The sequence below is a fragment of the Babylonia areolata genome, chromosome 29, assembly GCF_041734735.1.
Source record: "Babylonia areolata isolate BAREFJ2019XMU chromosome 29, ASM4173473v1, whole genome shotgun sequence".
In the NCBI taxonomy this organism is placed as follows: Eukaryota; Metazoa; Mollusca; class Gastropoda; order Neogastropoda; family Buccinidae; genus Babylonia; species Babylonia areolata.
Genome location: NC_134904.1, coordinates 7,896,593 through 7,918,028, shown reverse-complemented (window position 1 = coordinate 7,918,028; position 21,436 = coordinate 7,896,593). Strand labels below are relative to the sequence as shown.

At 42.1% G+C, this 21,436-nt stretch overlaps 2 protein-coding genes across 4 annotated transcripts in view; one reads left to right on the top strand and one right to left on the bottom strand.

Annotated features, from left to right (window-relative positions):
* Nucleotides 1-312: 312 nt before the first annotated feature.
* On the bottom strand, nucleotides 313-3,628 carry LOC143274712 (LYR motif-containing protein 9-like). 2 transcript variants are annotated; one of them, XM_076578616.1, is made up of 3 exons: nucleotides 3,412-3,628; nucleotides 1,675-1,767; nucleotides 313-1,149 (listed from the first exon to the last, which is right to left on the bottom strand). In XM_076578616.1, the coding sequence occupies exons 1-3, from the start codon at nucleotides 3,511-3,513 to the stop codon at nucleotides 1,138-1,140; spliced, it is 207 nt and encodes a 68-aa protein (XP_076434731.1). In that variant the 5' UTR covers nucleotides 3,514-3,628; the 3' UTR covers nucleotides 313-1,137. The 2 variants fall into 2 exon arrangements, with proteins under 2 accessions (XP_076434731.1, XP_076434732.1); XM_076578617.1 differs by lacking the exon at nucleotides 313-1,149 and adding an exon at nucleotides 1,179-1,198.
* A 3,665-nt stretch (nucleotides 3,629-7,293) lies between these two features.
* Nucleotides 7,294-21,436, top strand: part of LOC143274691 (uncharacterized) — a 95,331-nt gene continuing 81,188 nt past the window's right edge. The window contains exons 1-2 of one of the 2 annotated variants that reach the window (XM_076578580.1): nucleotides 7,294-7,464; nucleotides 11,469-11,657. In XM_076578580.1, coding sequence (XP_076434695.1) covers nucleotides 11,474-11,657 — 184 coding nt within the window. In that variant the 5' untranslated portion in view covers nucleotides 7,294-7,464; nucleotides 11,469-11,473. Of the gene's footprint in view, nucleotides 7,465-11,463; nucleotides 11,658-21,436 lie in introns of both variants that reach the window. The other variant, XM_076578579.1, reaches the window with a different exon arrangement.

Genomic DNA, 21,436 nt, shown 5'->3' with positions numbered 1-21,436 from the left:
ACGAACTGCCACTACTCCCCGCCCTCTCTCACCTCACACACAATCTGCCCCAAGTGAGTGGGCAACACCTCCCCTCCTCTTATCTCTCTCCTCACACACAATCCACAATCTGCCCCAACCCCGCTCCACCCCCCCCCCCACCCCTCCATCTCTCTCTCCTCACACACTACATGCCCCTCCCCCCACCCCCAATCTCTCCTCACACACAATCAGCCCCAACCCCACCCCCTTCTCCTCACACAATCAGCCTCAGACCCGCACCCCACCTCTCCTCATACACTATCTCCCCCACCCCCCCTCTCTCCTCACACACAATCTGCCCCAACCACCCCCTTCTCTGTCTCTAACACACAATCTGCCCCAACACTGCCTTCTCTGTCTGTCCCTAACACACAATCTGCCCCAACCACCCCCTTCTCTAACACACAATCTGCCACAACCACCCCCCTCTCTGTCTCTAACACACACAATCTGCCCCAACCACCCCCCTCTCTGTCTCTAACACACACAATCTGCCCCAACACCGCCTTCTCTGTCTCTCACACACAATCTGCCCCAACCACCCCCTTCTCTGTCTCTCACACACACAATCTGCCCCAACCACCCCCTTCTCTGTCTCTAACACACACAATCTGCCCCAACACCGCCTTCTCTGTCTCTCTAACACACACAATCTGCCCCAACCACCCCCTTCTCTGTCTCTAACACACACAATCTGCCCCAACACCGCCTTCTCTGTCTCTCTAACACACACAATCTGCCCCAACCACTCCCTTCTCTGTCTCACACAATCTGCCCCAACCACCCCCTTCTCTGTCTCTCACACACAATCTGCAGAACACAGAGAGAAGGGCAGGATTTATGTGGTGCATCACAGAACACAGACAGAAGGGCAGGATTCATGTGGTGCATCAGAACACACAGAAGGGCAGGATTTATGTGGTGCATCACAGAACACAGAGAGAAGTGCAGGATTTATGTGGTGCATCACAGAACAGAAAGAGAAGGGCAGCACTGACATACTGTCCTCACACTGTGCTAATACGCTGACACCACTGACTGTGCTATGTTGAGCACAATGTTCAGAACTGTAAACCATGGAAAGGTGTCCACTCTGCATCCTCCACATCAATCATTTCACTTGGAATACTGAAACACACATACATGATCCTTAATGTCAATCATTTCACTTGGAATACTGAAACACACATACAACATGATAGTTTACATCCGTCATTTCACTTGGAACATTGAAACACACACACACAACAAGCATGCATCTTCTTCATCAATAATTTGAACTAGAATACTGAAACACAAAGCTGGTCCTGTACAGACCAACTGACTACCACAGTGTATCCAAAGGTCATGTACAGACCAGCTGACTACCACAGTGTATGCAAAGGTCCTGAACAGACCAACTTCTCACAGGGACATACAGTGAACAGCGTTCGGTGACCAGTTTCAGTTTCTCAGTGAGGCACCACTGCGTTCAGACAAATCCATTTACACTGTACCACATCCACTGAGCAGATGCCTGATAGTCACAGCAGCATAACCCAACACACTGGTCAGGCCTTGAGTGCATGCACATGTTTCCATACCAACCAGAGCTGAGGTATGGGGGAAAGTGAAAGAAAAGCAAAATAAAGTGTGAACTACCTAAGCACCAACCTTCTTCACAACCCAGTCTGCATCCTCCAGGGCTCTACTGATGATCTGGGAGATGCGGTCACTGTCTGTCTCATCTGCATGGCTGCCGTAACTCTGAAATCATACAGCAGCTCTGGAAATTCATCAAGAAACCTTTCAAAAAGAACAAAATGTCCTTTATAGTCGGTTATTTGTATTAACTGTAGCGAACTACAGCTCACCCTCACCCTTCCCTACCACACCTTCACCTCCACACCCTTTAGCACCCGCCCCCCAGTAACAAAGACAAACTGAAGGACTCAATGTTCATTGATGAGTTCCCCGAGTTGCTAGCCTATTGCAATTCCCTCAAATGTTCCTATGTGATTGTGGGAGATTTCAGCTTCCACTATGATGTGCCCAGTAACACTCAAACTGCCAGACTAATTGACCTCCTTGACTCTTTTGGACTGGTTCAAGCTGTCTGTGTCCCCACACACCGGCATAACCATACATTGGACTGGGTCGTGCACAGGACTGACCAGACCATACTCAAGTCCCTGACCGTCAACCACTCCCTGCCCTCTGACCACGTGTGCCTCCAGTGTCAGGTGCATCTGTTGAGGGCCCCTCCTTGCCGGGTCTATGTGCTGGTGGGGAATCTTGCTGGCATTGACTTGGCCGCCTTTGACAAGGACCTCCAGGCCAGGCTGGCGGCCTGTCCCCTTGTTTCTGCCGATGACCTCAACCAGCTGCTGGCTGACCTGCTGGATCAGTACGCCCCTGCCACCAGATGCAGGGTCTCCCAGCACCTGTCATCACTGTGGTTCTCTGACGGTGGCCCCCAGTTGCTGGAAGCAAAGCGAAAGCGTCGCAGAGCCGAGAGACAGTGGCTGAAAATGAGCCTCACGATTCACAGACAGATATTTCAGGCTGCTTACAAAGCTGTGAACAATTTAGTACACGCTGCTAAAACTGCATACTATAATGCCAAAATTGCTGCATGTGTCACCTCTTGAACAGACCAGCTGACTGCCACAGTGTATCCAAAGGTCCTGAACAGACCAGCTGACTACCACAGTGTATCCAAAGGTCCTGAACAGACCAGCTGACTACCACAGTGTATCCAAAGGTCCTGAACAGACCAGCTGACTACCACAGTGTATCCAAAGGTCCTGAACAGACCAGCTGACTACCACAGTGTATCCAAAGGTCCTGAACAGACCAGCTGACTACCACAGTGTATCCAAAGGTCCTATATAACACTCTCCCTCTTCCCTCCACTCAGTGTAGCCATGACTGACTACCTATCATTTAGTGTCAACAAGAAGTCTTCTGTGAGCCATGATTGACTATCTATGAACAAGAACAGTCTTCAGTGAGCCATGATTGACTACCTATCAAGAACAGTTTTCAACGAGCCATGATTGACTATCTATCAACAAGAACAGTCTGCAACGAGCCATGATTGACTATCTATCAACAAGAACAGTCTTCAATGAGCTATGATTGACTACCTATCAACATGAACAGCTTCAATGAACTATGACTGACTACCTATCAACAAAATCAATTTTGAACTTTTTTTTTTTTTTTTTTTTGTGCTGAGCAGTTCTTACCATTACTTCGTCTCTCCTCCCCCGTCCCCCCACCTTCCCCTTTGGGTTCCTTTCAGTCATACGGACCAGTATGGAGACAAAGCTGGCAATATTACCATTGTTTTTACCCGGGTAAAAACCATTTTCACAAAGATGGTATGTTGGAGTGAAATATGCCTACCTGTCTCACAAAGTGCTTGTAATAATCTTGCGTTTCCTTGGGAAGCTTTTGAATGCATCGTAGGAGATGTCTGTACAACTGAACGGGGGTATTGACATTCATTTAGTGGTTTTAATGAACGAAAACAGACGACTTGGCAGTTATAGGTTGGTACAGCCTTGCACAAGACAGTTGCGTTTCCTGACCTCGGGTTATTCGCTGCTGAGGGCAGGATATCGCCAAGCAAAACCAAAGAAATAATTAAGAGTAACTCCCCTTTGAGAAAACAGTGCCACTCAAAGTGTGTGCATGTCATAGGAGAGCTCTGTGCACGTGCGAGAGGGAGTAGTGGTGTGTGTGGAGTGGAGGGGAAGGGGGGGGGGGGGGGGGGGGGCTTTGGGGGATCGACTCGATGTGCAGGGTGATTTGGGATAGTGGTGTGTGTGTGTGTGTGTGTCACGGTGTGTGTGTGTGTGTGTGTGTGTGTGTGTGTGTGAGTATATAAGTGTGTGCCAGTGTGTGTGTGTCGGACATTTATTTGCTTGTTTGTTTATTTATTATCATTAGTTGTCTTTTTATTTTATATTTATTTGTTTATTATCATAACTTTATAAAAACTAATTCAAGTTTATCTTTTTTTTCTTTTCTTCATATTCTTTTTTTTTTTAATCATTTATCTTAGATTTTTTTTCTCTCTCTCAAGGCCTGACAAAGCACGTTGGGTTACGCTGCTGGCCAGGTATCTGCTTAGCAGATGTGGTGTAGCGCACATGGATTTGTCCGAACGCGGTGACGACTCGATCCTTGAACTACTGATACTGATACTGAGAAAACTGCTCGTTTAGGAGGCGTCACTGCTTTCGGACAGATCCATATAATATAAATACGCAACACCACATCTTAGTGCAAAACGAAAATAATAAGCCGGTTATAAAGCAAAATAAAAATTTATTCCATTTCACATACTGTGGCACTGCATATATACACTGATTGTTCGAAGTTAGACAGCACCCACATAGGCAGCGCTTTCTCTGTTCCTCAGTGCACTAAAACTCACACACAAATATACATTAAATAACAACAGCACGTATCATTTTTTTACAGCTGGACTCAGTTTGCCCGGCCGGGGCCATCTGTATGCCAGTGGCATGCACATATGTCAACGATGTCCAAACCTTCCAGTCCTCCGAGGTTCTGAGCCATCAAACGTAGTGACTACTGAAGGTACAGAACTATCACGTGACTGGTGTGGATCCCTTCACACTCAGGAACTGATCACCAGCAATGGCATGGCAGATAAAGCCGAAAAGGAAGCGGCTCTGGGCCACTGAGACGGCAAATACTGTTGATGTCGGCCTCTCCATGTCGGAGACGAAAGCCACAGTTCGGCGGCGGGTGATCCGTGATCAATGGGATGCGGATTTATGCCGGGAGGCCGGGAGGCACGGATAGGATCCGTCTCGTGCCGGCACTGGCAGGGACCTTTATTTCAACCCCCACCCCACCCCCCACCCCGCCATCCTCTCCTCATAAGTAAGTTAATCTGATTTTTCGCATCAGAACGGATAGCCTGAAATCAAAATATACTGATTCAAATGTGGTCAGTCATCAAGGGTGAAATCATAGGAGCTACTGAAAATTGAATTTGTACCAAGATCAGGAGTCGGTAAAAATAGAAAACCATGGATGGACAGAAGTACCTTGGCTTCAGTCAGGAAAAAAGCATAGGCTCTTCAGACGCTGGTTAGAAACAAGAGATGGTCAGAGTTACCTGAAATATGTTTGGGCCAGAAATCAAGCACGTAATGCCTGCCGTAAGGCGAAAAAGAGAAGAAAGTTGCATCGCAAGCAAAGAAGAATCCTACGGCATTCTGGTCATATGCTGGCAATAAAACAAAATCAAGAACTGGAATTGCTGATTTATTGAAAAATGATGGATCGAAAACCTCACTGGATAGACAGAAAACAGAAGTGCTAAATATGTTTTTCCAGATTGTATTTACAGTCGAGGGAGGAGGTGAACTGCCTGAACCCCCCATTACACATACGAGGCAGAACTTACTGGCATACCCATTTCTGTTCAGCAAGTCGAAAAACATCTCAAGAACCTGAAGACAGTAAAAGCTCCAGGCCCAGATGGCATTAGTCCCCTCCTTCTGTCAGAAGCTGCGGACTGCCCTAGCAGATCCAATAACGACACTGTTTCAGAAATCAGTGGAAGAAGGAAAGCTCCCAGAGGAATGGAAAGAAGCATTTGTGACTCCAATTTTTAAAAAGGGAAGTAAGAGCATGGCAAATAACTACAGACCTGTGAGTCTCACATGCATACTCTGTAAAATCCTTGAGACATTGGTAAGGGACCAGCTCACAGATCATCTCAAGACCATCAACCTGATCAACGTAGAGCAACATGGCTTTGTTCAGGGACGCTCATGTGCTACGCAATTGTTGGACGAATTGGACAGCTGGACAAGAACCCTAGATAGAGGTGGCTCCATTGATGCTATTTATGAAATTATGGATTACCAGAAAGCGTTTGACAGCGTCCCGCATCGCAGTCTTGTTTCTAAGATCCACGTACATGGAGTATCAGGCAGGGTATTACTCTGGATCTAGGACTTTCTGTCTCAAAGGAAGCAGAGGGTGGTTGTGAATGGAACAACATCACAGCAGGCAGACGTCAGAAGTGGTATCCCACAAGGTAGTGTTCTAGGACCTCTGTTTTTCCTGTTGTACATTAATGACTTTCCTAGTACAGTGAAGAGCAATGTAAAACTGTTTGCCGACGACACGAAGTTGTTCACATAGAGTGACCAAGTAGGTGCTTCACAAGTCCTCCAAGATGACCTAGACAACCTACAGCAGTGGTCTAGAGAGTGGCTCCTCCACTTCCATCCAGAAAAATGTAGTGTAATGAAGTTAGGAAACTGCAAATCGGAAGCAATTTACTACATGAAAGGGAAAACTAACAGTGGGGAGGAATACAACCTGGCACTTGCTGAGAGTGACGTGGTGAAAGACCTGTGAGTGTACATTGATAAAAAGCTGGATTTCAAGATGCATGTGGCAACAGTTACTGCAAAAGCTAACAAGATGGTTGGTATAATCAGGCATTGTTTCGACTACCTCTCTGAAGATCTGTTTGTTCAATTGTTCAAATCCCTGGTTAGAACCACTTTGGAATATCAGTGGACATTTCGTCTGGAACCCACAGTCAAAAATCTTGTGCAGAGAGGTGGATAACGTCCAGCGACAAGCAACAAAACTGACTGGTCATCTGAAGAACAAGCCTTATCATGAAAGACTCGCTTTCCTTAACCTACCTAGTCTAGTACTGACTCGCTGCGTGTAGTATTTTACCATAAATATCGTTGAAAAAGTCAGTCTTCTTCTTGATTGTGATTATTGATTTAATGGTTATGATCCATATCAAACTGCATAACTTCCAAGCCTCGACCACTTAGACTTGCACATATTTTCACTTTATATCCACATCCTATCTGGAATTTCCAGAATGAAAACAGCTGAGAAGAGGGCAATGGTTAGCTGAAGTGAAATAAATGAAACATGTCAGCTGACAAATTAAAAAATAAAATCCAAAACAAACAAGACTCAATATATACTTGGAATACAAATTCCATTCACTTATTAACTTGAAAGACAATAAAAGCCTAAAATTAATGGTCGCAAATTTTAAGCTTTCCGCCAGCTGTGAAATCGAAAGTATAAATTACCACCTGAGTTGTCGATCCTTTCAACGGCGCGGTCACACCTCAACTCAGCATGGCAGCGGTGGCCGAAAATAACTGTGGAGAAACCAGTTGGACAGGTTCGCCAACCAGCCGGCTGCCTCGATTGTTTTATTCCTCGACATGGGCTGCTATTTTTATCACAAAACACTGGTACACCCAGAACGAAACCAGTCAATCTGGGGTTGGGCATGCAGATCTATACCCGGTGCCTGCATCAGAAGTTTGGGACAAGGATTGTCGTCTGCTTCCTTTGGAATCTAAACTTTCGATAAAAACCATCGTTTTAGTGGTGCTACAGCAGGTGTTGTGCCAGAAACAGAAGGTAAGGCATAGGAATCTGTAAAGTCCGTCAAAGTGTAGTGACTAAATGAAAGCGCATGTTTTCTGAATATACGTGTTTGTCAGCGGAGACTGAAGAGAGGTTACAGCAGAGGCTCTGGAACCGACTCATTTATTTATTATTTAGACCTTCAAAACTCTAAGTGAGGAGACACCGACATTCACCATTGAAGTTTAGTGCCATTATTTGTCATTAGGAAACCGACCGAGAGTGTGTCCTGAAATTGTCCGTTTTGTGGTGCTTATCTGCCAATCCGAGTATAAATATAATTCGTACACACCCAACACAATCATGCACTAAATCGCACGGGTGCAGTGCTGTCGGCTTTGGAGAAATCGTTATGTTGATAGGACATTTTGTTTAGTTTTACAACAGTCATCAGTTGAAACTGATGACCGAGTTATATACATAATATAGACATACACACTGACACAGCTTTGCAATATTTGTATTTGTGAAGGCTACATTTTGTAGACAGCAGAACTATTCACTTGATTTTATCAGGATTTGACACATGAAGTATTAGGTACCTTATTATTATTACTGCAGCTATTACTACAACTATTTCCACGACTGTTACTCAATGACATACTGATCAAAATGATTTTATAAATCATGCAAACAATTAAATTAATGCGAGACATTTCAGCAATTAAAAAAAGAAAGAAAAAAGAAATATGTTAATGATGAAAAAAGAAAAAAAAGATCAGCCATCCAGAATGTCAGTGTTTTCTCAGTTCCTCATTTTTGGGAAAATACTTACTGATTAAAAAAACAAAACAAACCATTTTATTCGTCTCTTATTAGTCTTACTTCATTTTATGTGACTACTAGATATTGGTTGAAAATTTGGTACTTTAGTTGATGTCTGGTTATTCCAATCTGTATTTCCATAACATTGACATGGATTTCATTGTTATATTGACAGAAGTTTATGTGTGTTATATTTTGAGTGAATATAGTCACATGGAGTGTATGAACTTGCAGGTCAGCTCATCTGTTGGCCAGAAACCTGAGAGTGAGAGTGGGACTAGGTCAGAAAAATGTCCATCCTTTACCTTTCAAGCAAAGAACTTAAATAACACAAAGGATATTACCACAAATCCACTTACTGATTGCAAAGCAAGACAATCAGTCCTTTTACTTCTGTCTCCCTTAGTCTGAGACAGTGAGAGAGGGAGGAAGGGAGTGGTAGAGGTAGCAAGACAAATTTGATATATGATAATGGTATGAAAATATAGTGTATGCATAAGCTGGTTATAGCCTCAATGTGATTGGAAAGTCATTTGATAAAATTGTCTATTTTTTTGTCTAACTGGAATGGTTGATATTGTTGGCATGCTTTGTGCGTGTACGTAAATATGTGTATGAAAGTGTGTGGACAGTGGAGTATAACTCATTAACTGGGAAGACAGGCTGAGAGAGGGGGAGGTTTAGGGGGACAGGAGGGAGAGGTTAGGGTGATGAGAGAGGGAGAGATACGTATGATGTGTATAGATAATGGCCTAAGTATATGAAACTTCCAAATCCTTATCTCCCCTTGTCTCTGTACATGACATTATATTCATGTATAAGTGCCTGCATGAGAGTGGCTGTGTGTGTGTGTGTGTGTGTGTGTGTGTGTGTGTGCGTGTGTGTGTGTGTGTGTGTGTGTGTGTGTGTGTGTGTGTGTGTGTGTGTGTGTGTGTGTGTGTGTGAGAGAGAGAGAGAGAGAGAGAGAGAGAGAGAGAGAGTGTTCGTTCCAGAATGGGGAAAGAAGAGTGAGTATGTATGATTAAGAGTGGATGGGGCAAAGCTGAGTGTGTGTGAGAGAGGGAGTGGAAGAGGGAAAGTATATATAACATGTGAGAGAATGATAACTATGATGATACTATAGATACTTACAAAATCAAAATGCGTCAGCCTATCCTTGGTCAGAAACCAAGCTCTAAGCTTTACAAACACAGATTCATTTGCCCAGCAGGCTGCCTACCTGGGCAGAGTGGACTGCCTTCAGGCACTCATTTATTTCCAGTCATTCAGTCAGGTTTCAGTCACACACACACACACACACACACACACACACACACACACACTCACCTAAATTACATAACTTATTTGTGTGTGTGTGCATGTGTGCACATGCATGTTTGTATATGTGTGTATGATACATGTGTGTACTTGTAAGTGAGAATAAATGTACAAAGGTTGCAATGTAAACATGTACTGATCATGATGTGTGTTTAGGTGTGCAGAAATACACACATCATTGCCTACATTTTCATGCACATATTGCATGTATCAGATTGTCACTTTTGTTTAAGGGGTAGGGATGGTTATTGGAAAATATATGTGCCTGTGAGTTTGCATGTGCGTGTGCAAGTGTTCATTTAGTTCCAGTTTGTATATATATGTGATGTAGGCATGAGTCATGTGTGTGTTTACATTGATATGTTTTTGCCTTGAATGTGTGTTTATGCATGCATGTTTGTATTATGTGTCAGTGTGTGTGTGTGTGTGTGTGCGCGCGCACGCGCACGTTTATATATTGTTGGTTAATGTCTTATTTTTGTGGAAGAGTGTGGAAGTCAGGTCTCTGCAAAGTCGTCAGATTTTTTTCCCATTCCAGACAGTGTTTGACAAATGCCTTTTCTGTCTGGAAGAAATACTTAGATTCATGTATTACTATGTGTGTGTTCGTAAAATGGTGGTAATTAAGGAAATATTTTTGAGTAGGTAAAAAATTGTGACTAAAGTTACCAGGGATTTTGTTAGGATGTCCTTGATGTTGTACAAGGCTCAAATTTTTTTTCCTTCTGTGTTCTGTTGTCTTCCAGATGACCTCTTTCCACCACACACACACTCTCCCTCCACCTCACAACCCTATTTTTTTTCCATCCAAGTCAGTCAGTCAATCAGTGAATCTAGTCAGTGAGTGACATTCTGTAATTTGTTGAATGTTAGATACTAAAAATACTAGAACCAGTAGAAGACTGCGACAGAAAATGAGAAATAAGCCACATTATCTCATGCAGCCAACTAATGATAGGCTTTACCTGACCTGTTGACCAATGTCAGAGGCTGCAACTGACTTGTCCCTGATCAATGGCAGAGGTTGTAATTCACTGACTTGCTGACCAATGATAGATGCTGTAACTGATTGACTTGCTGACCAATGACAGAGGCTGTAACTGACATGTTGACCATTGACAGAGGCTATGACTGACTTGCTGACCAGTGACAGAGGCTGTAACTGACTTGTTGACCATTGACAGAGGCTGTAACTCACAGACCTGCTGACCAATGACAGAGGCTGCAACTGACTTATTGATCATTGACAGAGGCTGTAACTCACTGACCTGCTGACCAATGACAGAGGCTGTAACTGACTTGTCCCCAACCAATGACAGAGGCTGTAAATGTTACAGATGTGTCCCCACCAATGACAGAGGCTGTAAGTGTAACTGACTTGTCCCCAACTAATTCTTCAGGCTGTTACTGACTTGTCCCCAACCAGTGATAGAAGCTGTGTCTGACTTGCCCCAAAGCAATGATAGAGACTGTATCTGACTTGTCCCCAACCATTGACACAGATTGTAACTAACTTGCCAACCAATGACAGAGGCTATGACTAACTTGTCCCCAACCAGTGACAGAGACAGTAACAGGCTTCTCCCAAACCAATGATAGAGACTGTGACTGACATGTACCCAGTCAATGACAGATGTTGTAACTGACTTGCCAACCAGTGACAGAAGCTGTGACTGACTCGTCCCCATCCACTGACATAGGTTGTAACTGACTTGCCAACCAATTACAGAGGCTGTGACCGACTTTCCCCTAAGCAATGGCAGAGACTGTAACTGACTTGTCTCCAGCCAATGACAGAGGTTGTAACTGACTTGCCAACCAATGATAGAGACTGTAACTGACTTGTCCCTGACCAATAAGAGAGGCTGTCTGATATGCCGACCAATGACAGAGGTTGTGACTGTCCCCCAGAGCAGCACCAATGGCACGTGTGGTCCTGGTGCTGGCAGCTTTGCTGTGCCACACGGCTGCAGAGTTTGAATCCCAGACATGCACACGGAACTTGCAGGCCACGATACAGCCTGGGGCAGAAGCCATGTTGGGGGGCATCCTGCCTGTGCAGGGCAAGGGAGCAGACGGCTATGGGTGTGCTGCAAGTTCTGACAGTAAGTTTCAGTGGATTGATTTGAGTGTATATCTATACGGAGTTGATGACATTAAGTACCAGTGGGTTGATTTGAGTGTATACTTCGGGAGTTGATATTAAGTACCAGTGGGTTGATTTGAGTGTATATCTTAGGGAGTTGATGACAATAAGTAATGTATCAGTGTTTTGATTTGAGTGTGTATGTTAGGGAGTTTTTGACAGTAAGTCTCAGTCGTTTGATATGAGAGTAAAACTATATTATATCACTGTCACACTGCTGTAGATAACAGTATTCTGACAATATTATGACATGCCTGTTTAAGAGGTGGCACCAATATTCTGATGATAAAGTTTGTGGAGTGTGCATATGTCTCTTCATAGTTTCTTTCTCTTTGTTTTTTATGACTGTGTTCTCATTTGTAATGTAGGGAATGGTAATCAGTACGGTGAGTTATCAGGTAAATAAAATTTGAGATGTTTGCACGTTCAGCCATATTCCTCACACCTACGCAAGCATCCATTATCATTGCTACATGCATACAGATGCATATATACTTGCATACACTTATGAACATATACTGATATAGCAATATGCTCTGAACAGATGCAAATATTTACAGAAACCTTTTTTGCTTCACAGTCCTTTTTCTTCTGCTTCACTTTAAATGTTGTGCTGCAGTTTGTACTGGTCTTTGATTATCTGTTGTATAGCTATTTATCCAGCCAAGTCTTCTTCATCTTGTATGTATATACAGTTTAAACAAAAAAAGGATTTTGCCAACTCTTTCAAAGGCAGTGAAAATTTAAATATTCATTACAATGACTGAAATGTGATTTTTGGCAAACAACATGACAATATAAGAAAAACAAAAAAAAAAGTAAGTGAATATCTTGATTGGTTCTGAAGATATTCCATTTTAAAGATGTGACGATGCGTACATGCTGTTAGTACTTAATATTCTCACATTTTCACAGTTATATTATACTGTCCATGAGGGTACTGTAATGAAAACTCATATACTTTTAAAAACCATATGATAATGGTATATTGCACAAGAAAACGCTAACACTTCAGCAGCAAAGAAACTGGAAAATATGTCTGTCAAAGTAGGAGGAAATAGAAAATCAAGACGTGTCAATGTGTACAGAATAGCAACTTTGAAGGTCTACAGCACTGAAACGAATAGACAGTTGCATTTCAAAATAAAATATCTTGCAGATTACATCACAGAAAGTGCACTGAATTTTTTTCAGGCAGGACAGTTGACTGAATTTTAAGTATCAGAGTCTCAAACTTTGAAAAATCTTCAATTTGACCAGTGGAAAAAAGACTGTTTATTGGGGTAGCATGCTGCAAAGATGAATATTTCAGTAACTGTCACAAGTAGGACCATGAAATTTTGTGTGTGTATTAAGTGAAATGTCAGCTTTCAAAATAAATTAAAATCAACCTTAAAACTTCCCTCTAAAGTTGGCAGAAAAGGAATGATACCTGATTTTCTCATTAAAAAAGGGTGCATGCTGCAGATGAGACTTCTTCAAAATTTTTGTTTTTGAAAAAAATATTGAAGTTGCAGCCACAATAAGTTACCAGTGGTCTAGGCTGATCATCTTCTTCAAAATTACTACAAATTTTTAAATGAATGCAACTTGAGAGCATTATACAGAATGGGTAGGTTGATGGGGCATTCCACAACAAAGGTTCCCAGGAGGGAGCAAATATTACATAAGTTGCTAGCAAAAATGACAGATATATGAATCTATTTTCTTTCAGCTCTCTAGTTTTTTCTTCCATCCATGAACCCAGTCATGCATTTCATTATAGAAGAAACACAATAAATAAGAAATAAAAGGTGGATGATGCACCTTTATTTCTTCACAAAATGGCATTCACAAGAGAAAATGCACACCAAAAAATCTCTCATTTTTTGGCACTCACAGGTTTCCTGGCATCAGCAATAACATGCTGCTCACTACCTGAGATGTTTATACTGGCCTTTTTGGATCATGGAATAGGTCTTGCAAACCCTGCCATAAGCAGCTGTTTCTGCAACATGTTAGATACACAGATCAGCTCATAAGAAAGAACAAATGTTATGTTCAATTTAAAACTTAAAACCAAAACCAGAGCTCTCAGTTTAATATATGTTTAGGCTTTTGTCAATTTCTGAGTGTTTTGAGTGGGAGGAAAACACTGTGATAACAGAATTATAAAATGGCATACTAACAGGTAAGCATTCATTCAACAGCAACACAAAATTCACCGCACTGAACAAAATGGCCGCACTTACCTTTCACACAATAACTCAGTTGCAGCATCAACTTATGCTTTGACAATTGAGGCTGAATTTTTAGGGGTCTGTCCTTTCCAATTGCTGACAAGAACTTTGCCATCTACTTGTACTGTTCATCTTATGGATGTCTTTGTTGCATGCGATTATTTACTCAGAAATTCCACTTCAGGGTGCTACATTTCATGACTGAGATGAAAGTATTACTTAATGTCTTATGTATACATGTATATGATTACTTACATTGAATATTTTATTGTTAATATGCACATCATACTTAGTATCTTATTCTTTGATATATATTTTGTGTACTCATCTTTATTTGTGTGTGTATGTGAGAATGCATGTCTTAGATATATATCAAACTGAATATTTCATTCACAATATGTGCATGGTATTTTGCATTTTATCATTTCATGAAATATGTGTTTACTTCCCTTTGTTTTCTGTTTCATGCAGTCTAGATGCACAGCATATCATGGGTTACATGACCCCCCCCCCCCTCCCGCGCGCACACACACACACACACACACACAATTATACTATCTTAATGGCTGTATTCCTGGTAGTGTTATATAGTTTGACTTGACTGAACCTGATGTACAACTTAGGCTATGGGTGTTATTGTACTGATTTTCTTTTTACTAATTTTAGTTTGTTAAAAATTGGTGTTAAATTTTTGAAGAAACAGGATGTTGCCTGCACTGTTCAAATTAGTCATATATCTCTTCACATTACACTTTTTTCATACTCAGACATACACATACTCACAAGCATACATGTGCAAATGCAAACTTGCTCTGGCTCTCTCTCTCACACACACACACACACACGCACACACCTACTCCACTGACAGGAAAGAAATGGGGAAGGGGGGATGACTGGAGGGAGGAGATGGTGGGTTATATCACTGTCAGCAGTCAGGGATTCTCAGCCAGAGCAAGTGGTCAGTGATTTGGCTCAGTGCCAAGTTTGCCACAACCATTGACAACCCCCTCCCCTCTCCTTATCATTGGTGGGAGATTCTCAGAGACAAAGGAGGGGAATGGCTATACAACTCTCAGCTAATTATGAAAGTGAAGTTTGCAGAGGAGAAAGGGGGAGGAGCGGCGTGGGGGAAGGGGGGGGGGGGTGAGGGGTTAGTATGAATTGGTGTTCTTGTTCTTTCTGGAATGTGAGAGCATAGTATCTATCTGTCTGTATATATTGAGATAAAGTTTCACAGCTATAGAAGCAAAATGCAACTAGAATATCAGACTTTTGTGTGATGCTGAATGAAAAAGAAACCATATTCCAATTTGTTTACTCACTTATTCAACACAAACCGAGTCTGTAGCAGACGACGCTAATGCTGTCCCGAGCACTTCCGGTTTTAGACCCAGGTAATATTTTGCTTACTAAAGCAAAAATCAATCAAATATTAGTAATTGGAATTCATGGGCTCCGTTTTAACATGTCCATTTTTCATTCTGTATCAATAGTTTTTGTGTGTTTTACTCCGAAAAAAATAAATCGTGTTCCGATTGAAACACGGTGTCACGTTACGAAAACACTTATGAAATAGATCCAAGCTGCTCAGTTACTGACATCGATCAAAATCCTGATTCAGAGAATTTCAGCTCAATATTGTGCATGAAAGTGCTAAAGACATTCGTTTTCAAAAATAATATAAAACTTACCGATGAAACTTAAGATTTTCTGGAGAAACAATGCCATTTTTGTGTTAGCTGAAGTGCCGCTCTCCTGTGTCGAATGTTGATTGGGCCGACGCAACTGACGAAGAGGGGTACCTGCTTTTGAATCGCTTGAGCAAATTGCTCATGGATCAAAAATATTAGTTTCGGATACCATTGAAATCAGCAGAAAATGCTCTTTACCGCTCATACAGTAACCCGTAGGGTCAGATTTCATTTTCGAACTGCGCGAGGCGTTGAAAGACAGCCGAAAAATTCCCGTAACTTTGCGCTCAGATCTAACTACCCTACTTCGCCCAAGGCTTGGAAAAAAACACACGAAAGTTCTCCTTGAACTTTCGCCTTTCACGGCTCTCAGTTTTTCGAACAGTAACCAATGAATGGAAAACAACGGATGCGATTTTTTCCACTATGTGGTTGAAACTAACTGTGTCGCGCTCAGAAAGACGCCGGCCGCCATTGAACAAGGATCACTATTTCGCGTTACAGTACACTTTTTTTCTTCCATCCGCGAACTCATGCACGCATTGCATAAAGCAAACACAATAAAAATTAAAAATATGGATGATAAATGATTATTTCAGTTGGATAGTTTTTCACAAAATGAAATCAAATTTGAGAAAATGCACTTCAAAATTAGTCAATTTTTTAGGCGTTCATAGGTTTCCCGGCATCGGCCATGGGGGGTGCCGTCTTTGTTTTGAGATGTGTGAATCATATGTAAGATAAATGTCACCTAATATAACTAATATATTAATTGACATTGTCCATTTCTTGTATGGGGAAAGGAGGTCTTCAGAAAAGATCAAAGACACATCTTTCGTTTCCTTAGACAAATCACAGTATATCTGTGTGCAGGACCTTTCTTTCAAAACTAGAAAGAATGGAGAAATGAATGTATCGGCACATATTACAAGTCAGATGCAAGTTACAAGGAGGAAGGGGTGATGGGGGTGAGGGTTTGGGGATGGGTTGGGGGTATGGCATCTTCTGTTTGATTTTGAAATTTTCAAAGTTAGAATTGTTACTAACCAATATTGCCCGGCCACTGGCATTCACAGTGAGGCTTGTACTACCTGGGGGAAAAGGAAGCATAGAAATAGAGTACAAGTTGCTAAACGAAGGGAAAATAGGACAAGACGACAGTATTAAATGAAAGGAAAGCATCTTTTGTACTCTAGAAAAAAGTCATTACAAAAACAAAAGCATGAATAAATCATAAGCATATAGAAAGCATTGGAATATTAAAGATCAGAAAAGAAACTCATGGGATACAGATCCTATGTTACTAATAGAATTAAACAGATATTACCTAAACAGATTAACAAGAACCACATGGAATACAAACCTATGTTACTATTAGAATGAAACATATTACCATAACAGATTAACAAGGACCACATGGAATACAAACCTATGTTACTAATGGAATGAAACAGATATTACCTAAACAGATGAACAAGGGCCACATAGAGTACAAACCTATGTTGCTAATAGAATCAAACATATTACCTAAACGGATTAATGATGACCAAATGGGATACACACCACCCAGGCTTATGTAATACATGATGCATTACTTTGGTATGGGCAAACAACCAGGTTGGCTTCTATGCTTGAATTTAAAAAAAAGTTTGGATTTGGTTATTTGTGATTACATGTTTTTAATGTACCCAGAGCATATGGCTGAGGAGACAGTTGTGCTTTGTACACATGAATAAAGACTTGCCATTCAGCTGTGCAATGGAATTGTAATGCTTGACCTTTGACTGGTGATATTTCTTATGTGCTTGTGGTGTTTGGCTGGTAACATTAATGTTTTGTGTTTATGATTGGTAAAAGGTCCACTGAAAGTGTGAGGTGTTTTTATTATGTTTTACACAGCTGTGTGGCTGTGGTTATGGTTATGCATAGCTTTTTGGTCCTCTTTTGGTTTTGCTGTGTCTGACTTGTCATAATGATAATAATTATACTACTTTTACTACTACTGCTGCTACTACTTTTGACATAACTAAGAATGATAATAGTTATAATAATGTATATTTGTATGGCACCTTTCTAAGAACGCAAGGTGCTTTATTGAAAACAAAAGTTACAAATTATATGAACTACTCATGACCTCTCTCTCTCTCTTTCTTTCTCTCTCTCTCTCTCTCTCTCTCTCTCTCTCTCTCTCTCTCTCTCTCCCCTTCCTCCTCCCCTTTCCTCCTCTGTCTTATACCTCATACATGCAAATTGAGTTGATAAGCATAGGGTGCTGTTGTAGAAGTAAACTAAGAGTGCTTACACAAGTTACTGATAGAATTTGAAAAGATGAGGTTTTGGCAAAGAGAGAAAGGCAAGGAGTCAGATGCATGAAAACAATGTGGAAGGTTGTTCCAAGTATGAAAAGCAGCAAACAGGAAAAGAGTATTTACCATAGGTTCTTGTACTGACATGTGGAATTTTCAGAAGGTAACAGTTTGAGGAGCAGAAGAGAGATTGTTAGGTCCTGAGGAGTGTAAGCACTGATGAGGTAAGAAAGATAGGTAAGTCATGTGGAGTTTAAGCACTGATGAGGTCAGAAGGATAGGTAGGTCCTGTGGAGTGAAAGCACTGATGAGGTCAGAAGGATAGGTAGGTCCTGTGGAGTGAAAGCACTGATGAGGTCAGAAAGATAGGTCCTGTGGAATATAAGCACTGATGTAAGAAAGATAGGTAGGTCCTGTGGACTGTAGCACTGATGAAGTCAGAAAGATAGGTAGGTCCTTTTGAGTGTAGCACTGAGGAGGTCAGATAGGTAGGTAGGTCCTGTGGAATATAAGCACTAATGTAAGAAAGATAGGTAGGTCCTGTGGAGTGTAGCACTGATGAGGTCAGAAAGATAGGTAGGTCCTGTGGAGTGTCAGCACTGATGAGGTCGGAAAGATAGGTAGGTCCTGTGGAGTGTAAGCACTGATGAGATGAGAAAGATAGGTAGGTCCTGTGGAGTGTAAGCAATGATGAGGTCAGAAAGATAGGTAAGTCCTGTGGATTGTAAGCACTGTGGTCAGAAAGATAGGTAGGTCCTGTGGAGTGTAAGCACTGATGAGATGAGAAAGATAGGTAGGTCCTGTGGAGTGTAAGCAATGATGAGGTCAGAAAGATAGGTAAGTCCTGTGGATTGTAAGCACTGTGGTCAGAAAGATAGGTAGGTCCTGTGGAGTGTAACACTGAGGTCAGAAGGATAGGTAGGTCCTGTGGAGTGTAAGCACTGATGAGGTCTGAAAGATAGGTAGGTCCTGTGGATTGTAAGCACTGATGAGGTCAGAAGGATAGGTAGGTCCTGTGGAGTGTAAGCACTGATGAGGTCAGAAAGATAGGTAGGTCCTGTGGAGTGTAAACACTGATGAGGTAAGAAAAAATAGGTTGATTCTGTGGAGTAGAAGCACTGATGAGGACAGAAAGATAGGTAAGTCCTGTGGAGTGTAATCACTGATGAGGTCAGAAAGATAGGTGATGATGGAGTCTCCCGTCAGACCGACGGATGAGTAGGAAGGCAAGCTTATCTGTTGGTGCGTGACCTCATATGGGAGAAGAGGCGGATTCTGGATGCGCAGCACTTCCCACTGATGTTGCAAGGGAAAACGTCTCCAGAAGTTGAGCCCTGAGCCCTGCTTACTTTGCTCACGCTTCTTCTTAATGGCCAGCGTTCTCTTGTTTCCAAACGTCTTTATGCCACATGAGCACAGCATCATCTAGCGGAAGGTCAGAAAGATAGGTAGGTCCTGTAAAATGTAAGCACTGATGAGGTCAGAAAGATAGGTAAGTCCTGTGGAGTGTAAGCACTGATGAGGTCAGAAAGATATTTAAGTCCTGTGGAGTGTAAGCACTGTGGTCAGAAAGATAGGTAGGTCCTGTGGAGTGTAAGCAATGATGAGGTGAGAAAGATAGGTAGGTCCTGTGGAGTGTAAGCACTGATGAGGTCAGAAAGATAGGTAGGTTGTGTGGAGTGTAAGCAATGATGAGGTCAGAAAGATAGGTAGGTTCTGTGGAGTGTAAGCACTGATGAGGTCAGAAAGATAGGTAGGTCCTGTGGAGTGTAAGCAATGATGAGGTCAGAAAGATAGGTAGGTCCTGTGGAGTGTCAGCACTGATGAGGTCAGAAAAATAGGCAAGTCCTGTGGATTGTAAGCACTGATGAGGTCAGAAGGATAGGTAGGTCCTGTGGATTGTAAGCACTGATGAGGTCAGAAGGATAGGTAGGTCCTGTGGAGTGTAAGCACTGATGAGGTCAGAAAGATAGGTAGGTCCTGTGGAGTGTAAACACTGATGAGGTAAGAAAGATAGGTTGATTCTGTGGAGTAGAAGCACTGATGAGGTCAGAAAGATAGGTAAGTCCTGTGGAGTGTAATCACTGATGAGGTCAGAAAGATAGGTGATGATGGAGTCTCCCGTCAGACCGACGGATGAGTAGGAAGGCAAGCTTATCTGTTGGTGCGTGACCTCATATGGGAGAAGAGGCGGATTCTGGATGCGCAGCACTTCCCACTGATGTTGCAAGGGAAAACATCTCCAGAAGTTGAGCCCTGAGCCCTGCTTACTTTGCTCACGCTTCTTCTTAATGGCCAGCGTTCTCTTGTTTCCAAACGTCTTTATGCCACATGAGCACAGCATCATCTAGCGGAAGGTCAGAAAGATAGGTAGGTCCTGTAAAATGTAAGCACTGATGAGGTCAGAAAGATAGGTAAGTCCTGTGGAGTGTAAGCACTGATGAGGTCAGAAAGATATTTAAGTCCTGTGGAGTGTAAGCACTGTGGTCAGAAAGATAGGTAGGTCCTGTGGAGTGTAAGCAATGATGAGGTGAGAAAGATAGGCAGGTCCTGTGGAGTGTAAGCACTGATGAGGTCAGAAAGATAGGTAGGTTGTGTGGAGTGTAAGCAATGATGAGGTCAGAAAGATAGGTAGGTTCTGTGGAGTGTAAGCACTGATGAGGTCAGAAAGATAGGTAGGTCCTGTGGAGTGTAAGCAATGATGAGGTCAGAAAGATAGGTCCTGTGGAGTGTAAGCACTTATGAGGTCAGAAGGATAGGTAGGTCCTGTGGAGTGTAAGCACTGTGGTCAGAAAGATAGGTAGGTCCTGTGGAGTGTAGCACTGATGAGGTCAGAAAGATAGGTAGATTCTGTGGAGTGGAAAGCAGAGAAATGAGACATGCAACTTTGTATTTCATTCTTGCATCAACGGGGAGGTGTGCAGAGTATGGAGGTGAAGAGAAATATGGTCAGTGGGCAGCATTGTTTTGAAGTTTTTGACTTTGCTGAAGAAGATGATAGGGATAAACAGTGAAAAGAGAATTACAGTAGCTGATTTGTGAAAGCACACAAGTGGAAATGAGTTTTTGTAGTTTCAACAGAAAGGTACTGAACAACAGTTACCTGTATTGTTATAACAATATAGAACATGTCTTGTCGATTGAAGAAAAAGTTACTGGGAAACAGTTATCTGTATTGTTAAAACAGTATAGAACATGTCTTGTTGTTTGAGCAGAAATTTCTGAGAAACAGTTATGTGTTTGTATTGTTATAACAGTACAGAACATGTCACGTTGAGCAGAAAGGTGCTGAGAAACAGTTATCTGTATTGTTAAAACAGTATAGAACATGTCTTGTTGTTTGAGCAGAAAATTACTGAGAAACAGTTGCCTGTTTTATTAACTTAGTACAGAACATGTCTTGTTGTTTGAAGAGATAGGTACTGTCTGTCTGCATTGCTGTAACAATATAGAACATGTCCTGTTCATGTGTCAGCCATGCAAAGCACTGTCACAGTTTCGCACTGCTTTTTGGTTATAGTG

Coding starts and splice junctions, on each gene's coding strand:
- LOC143274712 (XM_076578616.1), bottom strand. CDS start 3,513: ATGAATGTCAATACCCCCGTTCAGTTGTACAGACATCTCCTACGATGC. Junction 1,768..3,411: donor ACAAGCACTTTGTGAGACAG/GTAGGCATATTT, acceptor GTATGATTTCAG/AGTTACGGCAGCCATGCAGA.